Genomic DNA, 9,822 nt, shown 5'->3' with positions numbered 1-9,822 from the left:
ATCCTATGGAGAGAGGAGCCTAGTGGGCTCCAGTCCATGAGGTCGCAGAGTCTGAAAAAACCACCACAAAGAGATGAAGCCGCTCAGTCTTAGGTAAACGTGACCAGAAACGTGTCTGGCGGCCCCTGGGGAGGGGGGCGGCGCTGTCGATCCGCAGTGGGGGCTCGCCTCACTAAAAGCCGAACGCCGGCAATCCACAACCGCACCTTGCGACCCCCACCCTTATTTCAGACCCCTGACCCGCATTCCTAGGCTCACAACCACGTAAGGACCGCATGACTAGGATTGACATTTTTCTGCCTGGGGTTTGGTTGGACGGCATTTTACTTGCTAAATGTACATTTTAAAGTAACTGGAAAGCCTGGGGAACACGAATGTATTTCCCTGAACACTTCCATCCCAACCTACCCCGGTTGTTCTTGGGTGGACAAACTCAATTTTTCTCCGACCCTCATTTCAGTCTCCTCTCGGTCCCCTCACCCCCGGCAATGCGATACTGGGCAGGTATAAATCGCTTCTCCTCGGAACCCCGTGTTTCCTCGCCTGCTGGGTACGAGGAAATGAGAGAAAGGGGCGCATGTGTATCCAGTAACAAAGGAAACCCCTTTCGGCTCCGGTCGGCGGAGGACGGAGGAGCCGGCGCCGGGAAGCAGCGCGGTGGAGTGGGAGGAGGGGAGGGGAGGCGGGGGCCCGTGGCACGCGGCCGGGGTCTCCCAGGCACTCGCATACGGGAGTTAGCCCTCGGCTGGCAGAGCCCAACCCTCTCCCTTCCCCGCTGGGCCCGGAGAGTGGCGCGGACCAGCTCCCTAGGGACGCGCCAGGCGCAAGTCGGACGGCCGGACGGCCGGGCGGGGGCCGGAGCCCGAGCCAGAGCTTAGCCAGCGGACCCCACTCGGAGGCCGCTGACGTCTTCGCCTTTGGCTGCTCCGGCGCCAAACCGGGCAAGGCGGGTGACGTCACCATACCAGTCACGTGACCGTCATTCAAACAAACAATCCCCTCCCCCACAGCGAGCGCGCACCCGCGCGCGCGCGCCCCGCCCCGCGCCGCCCCGCCTGCTTACGCGGAGCCACGATATAAACGCTCTCAGCCGGGTCGGGCTCGCTGCGAAAGACTTCGGGGCTCTGGGTGAACCGCGGGTGGAAGAGCCGTAGGGAGAGCAACAAGGAAGCCGAGGCGGTCGAGAGTCCCCCACAACGACCCCTCGCTCGGTCCAAAGGCAGTTTGGGTTTGGCGTAAAGAAAACCGGGGTCGGGCTTTTCCTCGAAAGCCATCGCCCTGCTGTTCGCTTCCCGGGACAAAGAACACAGGACGACTTGCACGCTGGGGGCGCTGGGGCCGGCCATGGTCATGGAAGTGGTCTCTCTGGACGCCGGAGGCCTCCGGACGCTGCTGAGGGAGCGCGCGGCGCAGTGCTTGCTGTTGGACTGTCGCTCCTTCTTCGCTTTCAACGCCGGCCACATCGCCGGCTCGGTCAACGTGCGCTTCAGCACCATCGTGCGTCGGCGGGCCAAGGGCGCCATGGGTCTGGAGCACATCGTGCCCAACGCCGAGCTGCGCGGCCGCCTGCTGGCCGGCGCCTACCACGCCGTGGTGCTGCTGGACGAGCGCAGCGCCGCGCTGGACTGCGCCAAGCGCGACGGCACCCTGGCCCTGGCCGCCGGGGCGCTCTGCCGCGAGGCGCGCAGCGCGCAAATCTTTTTGCTCAAAGGTACGCCTTCGGGGACGTTCAGGGGCGGGCCGCACGCCCTCCGCCGCCTGGTTCTCAGCTCCGGGGGGGCTGCTCCACCTGGAGCGCTTGGACGCCTGAGTCGCTTTGTGGGAACTTGTTGGCTTTGTTTAGCTCTAGGAACAAAGACTCGCCTGGGGCTCTCCGGGCTAAACTTCCAGCCCTGGTGGATGGGGAAGTTGTCTGAAGGCACCCTGTCTCGGCGGTACTAATGGAAAAAAATGTGTCTCTTTGTGTTCCCAGGAGGATATGAAGCTTTTTCTGCTTCCTACCCGGAGCTGTGCAGCAAACAGTCGACCCCCATGGGGCTCAGCCTTCCCCTGAGTACTAGTGTCCCTGACAGCGCTGAATCGGGGTGCAGTTCCTGCAGCACCCCGCTCTACGATCAGGTTAGTAGGGGGCTGTGCCGGAAGGGAGAAGGAACAGCTGGCAAAGGTGGCAGAGCTGCGCTAGTGAAAATATAGAAAGTGACGTGCAGCTTTATTTATAACAGGGGACACAGGGAGATTTTCATTTATCCCATGGTTAAATGGTATGATGGAGCGGAGCCTCTAGTTGTGGGCAATACAGAAATTAGCTTGTTGGCCCTGCCTAGGCAAATGGGTTTAGACCCCTATTTATTTACACTCTTTTAACAACAGTGCTGTGAGGTTCACCCAATATTGAAACTAACTTGTCCAGCAGGGAGGTTTTGTGGATGTGGGCACCACCATTGACGTTGAACAAAGCTTGACAAGCGTTGGATGTTTCTGGATTTCAGGGTGGCCCAGTAGAGATCCTGCCCTTTCTGTACCTGGGCAGTGCCTATCATGCTTCCCGCAAGGACATGCTGGATGCCTTGGGCATCACTGCCTTGATCAACGTCTCTGCGAACTGTCCCAACCATTTCGAGGGTCACTACCAGTACAAGAGCATCCCCGTGGAGGACAACCACAAGGCGGACATCAGCTCCTGGTTCAATGAGGCAATTGACTTCATAGGTAAGTGGAGCAGATGCTTGGGACTTTGCCACACTCCTTCTGTTTTAGTGACTGAGACTAAACTCCATGGCAAGAACTTGAGCGACATAGTTTTAAGCTTTCCTCTAGACATTAAAATCAGTCTGGCATGGGCAGCATCCCTGCAAAGTACGGGTTCAATGTTCCACTTTATAAATTAGCAAACTGAATCTCAGGTTGAATTGATCTGTCCAATATCAATCTGCTTAGTGGCGATGCTTTGCCTGGGTTTAAATCCCCGGATGTTTAAATCCACTGTGCCCACATTGCCTTCACGGACAGTATGTCTGTGATGACATGAGGTGATATTGACTGTACTGGACAGGACACATGTGACATTTCTTAGACACCTGGGGTTGGTTGGAGTCACTCTCCTGGGCTGTCAAATAACCAGCTGCCCTGTTCTCCAGACTCCATCAAGAATGCTGGTGGAAGGGTGTTTGTGCACTGCCAGGCGGGCATTTCCCGATCGGCCACCATCTGCCTCGCTTACCTCATGAGGACTAATCGAGTCAAGCTGGATGAGGCCTTTGAGTTTGTGAAGCAGAGGAGAAGCATCATCTCCCCCAACTTCAGCTTCATGGGCCAGCTGCTGCAGTTTGAGTCACAGGTCCTGGCCCCCCACTGCTCGGCAGAGGCGGGGAGCCCCGCCATGGCTGTGCTTGACTGCAGCACCTCCACCACCACCGTCTTCAACTTCCCGGTCTCCATTCCCGTCCACCCCACAAACAGTGCATTGAGCTACCTTCAGAGCCCTATCACGACCTCTCCCAGCTGCTGAAAAGCCACGGGAGGCGATCTTCACAACCCACCGGGATTCCAGGCTCCTGGAAAGTGGACATGCAATAACTCCAGGGAACGGGGCTCGTGAGGGCTGGTCCTTATTTATTTAATTTCACCCAAGTTCCACTGGGTTCCTGAGCAGTTGTAATGATGACTTCACGCCAAGATGTTTGCTGAACTCAGCACATTCTGGGACCAACATACAGTGGGTACATCAAGTCCCTTGGACAGAAAGGGGCAGAAGAGAGAGGACTCAAGTGTGAGAGCCGATTTCTTTGTTCTTGTCCCTGTTTCCTGAAGACACTTTTCATGCTTGACATACCTACCAGTATTACCATTCCCGACAACACGTACACATATGAGAATATACTTTGTTTTATTTATTTTTGTGTAGGCGGTTCACCTTCACAAATGTCAGTGTCTACTCCTAGAAGAACCAAATACCTCAATTTTTGTGTTTGAGTACTGTAATGTCCTGTAAATATATCCTAAGCAGGTTTGTTTTCAGCACTGGAAAGCACCAGTGTTGATTTTGTTTTGTTTTTTTAAGTTGCCAACAGTTGTATGTTTGCTAATTATTTATGACCTGAAATAATATATATCTTCTTCTAAGAAGACATTTTGTTACATAAGGATGACTTTTTTATACAACAGAATAAATTATGGCATTTCTATTGAAATCTCGATGCTTTTCTTGGTCAGCCCCTCTGATTCCTTTCCCGTAACTGAAACAGGGGAAAACAAGGTCCTTCAGAATGTGTTTTGACATCTGATCCCACACTCCTTGGTGGCCCCTCAGTCCCATGAGATGGCTGATTTGCCAGGGTGGTAGACAATGTGATCAACTCTAGAACTAAGCTCTTGGTAATGAATTCAAGTGTCTGCCTATGTTTTTCCCAACATGTCACACAAGGGAACCCAAGTGTACCCAGAGCGAAAGCTAGGAATAAGTGGCCATTTGCTTGGTTGCTTTTTTCATTTAATACCTTCCCCCAGGTTAATCTTAAAAAGCCTCCTTCCCTCCTCTGATCTCTACTAAAGAGATAAAGATAGTTTCCCAGTACATTTGCCACGAGTGTGTTTCTACTGTGTGCAAGGTGGGCTGTGCTTACCTCAGAAAAGATCTGCAAAGGATAGAGACCCAGCGTAGCTAAGTAACACAAGTGGGGGCACTGGGCCCTATGTCTGTTTCCTAATTTTATGGCTTTTTATTTTATCACTTGCTTCTCACGCGCTCTTTTTCTTTTGAAAAGACCTTTAGTTGTGAAAGGAATACTGAGCACAGTAAGCCAATACAATGCAGACAAGTCACCTGGAGCTCCCACCCCAGCCTGACCCTTATTCTTCTGGAGTCCATTCCCTGGGCATCTCCGCACCTGTACCCAGCATTTTTGGTGGCAGCCTCCTTCAGGTCACTTGCTGCCCTGATTTCATAATTTTGTTGAAGAAGATAGACAATTAAATCTGGCTTGCTCTAGGGCAATATTCTGGATTTTCACTATCTTGCCAAGCAGCCCCAAACAGAGAAGGTGTAATTGACTACCAACCGGTAGCCCAGTCTTTAATGTTGAATTAAACAACAGGGAAGCTTCTGGATTGCTGGCCCCTTAGCCTCTGCATTCCTTTGTTTCTGGATAAAGTGCTGTAGGAAGCCAGAAAGCAAACAGCTTACGTTAGTTTTCCAGGGGTTCCCAGGGTAGTGGTCTTGGTCCAGCCCCATTGTTCAAGGCCTTGACCTTTCTCCACTGGTTCACCATGCACCACTTGACTCCCAGGGGCTGAAAGATTCCTGTGTTCCCTGTTCTGAGAACTTACCCTGGGCCGGCAAGTTCATTTCCTTGACTGGGCTTCCGATTACAAGTGTGTTCACGCCTTTCAAAACAAACCATATCCAGTTTTGTTTTGTTTTGTTTTGTTTTGTTTTATCAAACCCTAGACATTTACTGTTGCAAATATCTCCCTTTGTGGAAACGTACCAGGGACTTCAAGTCCACGGCAGATGCCACGGCTGGCATCACTGTGGGCTTGGGCCATCACTTTCTGCTTGGCAGGCATCGGCTGAACCAGAATTAATCTCCAGTGTGATCCACACAGTGGAAAAATACAGTGGCTGCCTAAGGGAGCCGCCAGTGAAAACAATTCACTCACTTACCCCAGTGCAAGCTACTTAACCTCCCTCCAGCCAGGACAGCCAGCATTATAATAACCCCTCCTCTTTGTGTGTTCAATTCCTGGTCTTCAGGCCCTCCAGAAAATGTCACTTTGGGCCTGAGACTGCTTTTCTTAGGAAGGATGAAGTGAAGTGAAGTGAAGCGAAGTTGCTCAGTTCATGTCCGACTCTTTGTGACCATGGACTGTACCCTTCCAGGCCTCTGTCCATGGGATTTTCCAGGCAAGAATACTGGAGTATGTTGCCATTTCCTTCTCCAGGAGATCTTCCCAACCCAGGGATTGAACCAGGGTCTCCCGCATTGTAGGCAGATGTTTTACCGTCTGAGCCACCAGGGAAGTCAAGATAAAAATTACTTAAGATGAGAAGAAAGATGCTTAAGCTATTAAAATGTTGCTCAGCTGGGAGACTGACATAGGGACATCTCATTTAATACTGATAAATGTAATAACAGCTGTCAGTTTTAGAACTGGTGTCCTGTGCTAGCCACTGTACTGCTTTCCATAGGATTGAATTTAACCTTTAAAGCAAAATCCATTTTACAGAGGCGGAAACAGAGGCTCAGAGAGGTGAAGGGACAGCCCTCTGATTGTAGCTCAAGGTCATAGAGCAAATAAATGGCCTTGCAGAGATGGAAACGTGGGTGTGTAAAAAGACTAGGGAAGGAAGCTCCAGTTCAGTCCAAAAGACAGCTCATGGGAGTGAGGAAAAGATGAGTTTTATAGCCAACCAGGCGTCACCATGGTTTTACCCCCATGATATTGAGGTGGAAAAACCATTTATCCTTTTGGGCCTCAGTTTCCTCATCTGTAAAATGAAGATAAAACCTATTGGACTTCACCTGGGAGGGAGAGATAGGCTCTTGAATGCAGAAGTGCCTGGCAGGTTGTGGGCCCTGGGAAAACGTCAGATTCCTTTCCCCTCTCCTGATGACCACTAGCGGTTCTTGGGGCCCAGTTTTCCCACCCAGAAAATGACCAGTTTGCACTGGATCTAATGGGTAAGCTTCCTCCCAGCCCTCTAATTCTAGGACGTAGAATATGCATCAGTGCATACTTTATGCTTTCCTGTGGTTTCCAGGCATCCATTATTCCATTAGGAGACTACCAACCCCAGATGCTTCCACCATATCCTCGCCTTTCTTTGGAATTTTGCAAATCGCAGCTAATTTGCTTTAGACTTGCAGCCTCTGGCCTCGGTTTCCCTCCCTCCCCTGGCTCCTGGCAGATGACATCATGGTGTGTACACCTTTAAGATTATATAAATCTGTGATCACACAGTAGCCTCCGTCCCCATGGAAACACGGAGGAGTTTCCCTTTTGTGAGGAAAGCTGTCATGTCACTTCCTGCTGCTGACAAATCAGTTTAGGAGATTAAAATAAAGGGGGGCGGGGAGGGCGAGAGGTGGCCTCTGAGAACTGCTGGCTCGGTGGTTTCTGGTTGCCATACACAGAGGCAAACAAAGCCGAAGCCGTGTGGGGTGGCCCCGCCCAGCGCCAGCCCCGGCTCAGGTTTCCCACACCTCGCCGGGTGGATCCAGGTCACCCGGGGCTGTTTTTCTCCGCAGGTTGCGTTCTGAGGAGCAGGTGGGAGGGCTGCCCACTTCTGGGGACTTTCCTGGGGCTCTGCAGGGCGAACTTGTTGGAGAAGAGCCTCGGGGTCCACACAAGCCTCTGCTCCCCTTTATGGGCTCAGGAGGTGTCTTCATCTTCCAAACAAAGGGTGTGGCTAGCTCCACCGTGCGCACAGCTGTGCCCGCCAAGGGAAATAGGGTAGAATCACCTTCTTTTTGTGGCTTTTTAGGTTAAGCAGTAGTCCATTCGTTCCTTGTTCGTTCATTCATTTTTTTATTCATTCATTCAACAAATATTTATTGACTCTCTACAAGCCCAGGGATGCTTTAGTGCTAGGTAAAGTTCCTGCTCTCACGTAGCTAACAATGGTGGTGTTGGGGTGTATAAATAATTAGGACATAAGAAGGATGAAGGCTCTGAAGGTGACATATTAAGAGAGGGGATCCTTTAGATTTTGCTGATCAGGGAGGCCTCTCTGATGGGGTGACTGGTGAACCTAAGACCTGAGTGATATAACCTATTTGAGAGGTAAGGTGGGAAGAGGATTCCAAGCCAGGAGGGCAGTAAAGACCTGAGGTTTGAGAGGGATTTTTGTGGACGGTAGATAAAGCATTTGACTTGGAGTCAGCTAGACCTGAGTTCAAGACCTGCTTCTGCCACTTGTTAGTTTTGTGACTTACTTACTGTGGGTAAATTACCAAACTCTTTAAGCCTCAGTTTCCCCATCTGTAATATGGACCAACAACCTCTGACCTTCAAAGGCTTTTTAAGGATTAAATGAAAGGTGGTCACATCTGGGTTCATCAGAGAGGCTTAGGAGAGACTCACTGTCCTCTGGTGACACAGCTAGTTCCCATTCTGGCCCCATTCTGTCACTTGCCCAGAAGCACCCTTCCCCAGGGAAACGGCAGCGCACTCCAGTGGGATTCTGGAGAATCCCATGGACAGAGGAGCCTGGAGGGCTACGGTCTATGGGGTTGTAAAGAATCGGACATGACTTAGCAACTGAACAACAACAACCCTTCCCTAGAGTCTCCTGGTGAAGGAAAACAGGGAGAAGTGAGTTGTCTTGCCCCATGTCTGGGCCCCAGGACTTACTCTAAGGGTTAGGGAGAAGCAGGTACTTATACATGTTTTCTGAATGATGGAGTGAGTGACCATCCCCTAGAAAGTGCTCAGTAGTTTGGTATCCCCCAAATTCTGAGACTTAGTTTCATATGCCTGAACAACAACTAATAGCTGTATGACCTTGGATTACTTCTCCACTCCACTTTCATCTCTCTAAAGGAGTCATGGAAGTATTTGCTTTACATGGTAGTTGTTAATATTAAACGAAATAATGTATATAAAATATTTTGCACGGTACGCAACACACAATAAACAATAAGTGCTAGCCATTTTAACCATAATTATTATCAACACTACCACCCCCACCTCCATGTCAGGAAAAAATTTAAAAAGGAAACAAATTTTAATATTTAGCCCGGGCCTCTCTCCTAACTGCAGACTCCAACAACCTCCTTGACATATCCATTTCTTTGTTAAGGAGACTTCCAAATTTGGCAATTCCAAAAACAAACCTTTGAATTACCCCCAAACCAGCGCCATCTGTGCCCTTCCCATCTTGGTTACTGGCAACTTCATTCTTCCATTAGCTCAGGTCAGAAACTTTGGAGACATCCTTGACTCCTCTCATTTTCTCATAGCATGTGTTTGATTCATCAGTAAATTAAGAAACAGGTCCATTTTTAAACCAAAACAATTTTCAAAATAGACCCGCTTCTCATCACTTCCAAAAACCAGCCCTCTGGTCCAGGTGCCCTCACAAGTTGCCTGCATTGCCACAGTGGCCCCACGGCTGTTCTCCCCTTTTCTGCGCTGCCCCTCTCTGCCTGCCACCAGAGGCTGAAGCTATCCTTCTAGGCTTGCCTATACATAGGACACGTCTCTGACAACAAATTCAGTTTTTGCTTCCCTACAGAACTCGAATTTTCAGTCTTATTTCTTTAACCATTTTGAAGGCATATTCCATCATCTTCTGAGTTTTGTTGTCTTTTGGGAAGTCAGCTTACTAACTTAGTGTTGTCCCTCTGAGGGTAACTGGTCTTTTTTCCTCTGGTTGCTTCAGCTTTCTCTCTCTGTTTACAAGCAGTTCTTGTTACAATGTCTCTATAGTTTTCTTCCTATTTACCTTGCTTATGATGTATAGTTTTTTTCAAATCTGTGGCTTGATGTCTTTCATTAGTCTTGGAAGATTCTGTTACCCTCCACTTTGGTATTTTCACATGTAAACAGCTATTTTAACGTCTGTGACTAATAACTCTATGGGTTCTCTTGTGTTGCCTACTGTTTCTTCTGTATTTGTAAAATCGTGTTTTATTCCCACATATGCCTGGTTATTTTTGATTGTCAGGCTCTGTGTATGAAAAATTTTAGAGATTATTTAAGGCAGTGTTACTTTCTTTTCAAGAGGATTTACTTTGTTGTAGGTGGCTTGGAGGCCTAGGAATCTGAGAAAGAGACAGATGGCTTGAGAGGACCTGAAGCTGGACTTTAGACCCTGTGAGG

At 49.8% G+C, this 9,822-nt stretch overlaps 1 protein-coding gene across 1 annotated transcript; it reads left to right on the top strand.

The window, feature by feature from the left end:
* The first annotated feature begins 1,089 nt into the window (after positions 1-1,089).
* On the top strand, positions 1,090-4,190 carry DUSP1 (dual specificity phosphatase 1). Its single transcript, XM_070774525.1, has 4 exons — positions 1,090-1,711; positions 1,973-2,118; positions 2,490-2,709; positions 3,138-4,190. The coding sequence occupies exons 1-4, from the start codon at positions 1,345-1,347 to the stop codon at positions 3,506-3,508; spliced, it is 1,104 nt and encodes a 367-aa protein (XP_070630626.1). The 5' UTR covers positions 1,090-1,344; the 3' UTR covers positions 3,509-4,190.
* Positions 4,191-9,822: the final 5,632 nt, after the last annotated feature.

The sequence above is a fragment of the Bos indicus genome, chromosome 20 (assembly GCF_029378745.1).
Source record: "Bos indicus isolate NIAB-ARS_2022 breed Sahiwal x Tharparkar chromosome 20, NIAB-ARS_B.indTharparkar_mat_pri_1.0, whole genome shotgun sequence".
Classification (NCBI taxonomy): Eukaryota; Metazoa; Chordata; class Mammalia; order Artiodactyla; family Bovidae; genus Bos; species Bos indicus.
The sequence above is the reverse complement of the archived record's forward strand: the minus strand, read 5'-3'. Positions and strand labels throughout refer to the sequence as shown.

Bases quoted from the DNA above. Each gene is read 5' to 3' on its own strand.
- DUSP1 (XM_070774525.1), top strand. From the start codon at position 1,345: ATGGTCATGGAAGTGGTCTCTCTGGACGCCGGAGGCCTCCGGACGCTG. The intron at 1,712-1,972 runs GTACGCCTTCGG...TTGTGTTCCCAG, and splicing joins GCAAATCTTTTTGCTCAAAG to GAGGATATGAAGCTTTTTCT. The intron at 2,119-2,489 runs GTTAGTAGGGGG...TCTGGATTTCAG, and splicing joins GCACCCCGCTCTACGATCAG to GGTGGCCCAGTAGAGATCCT.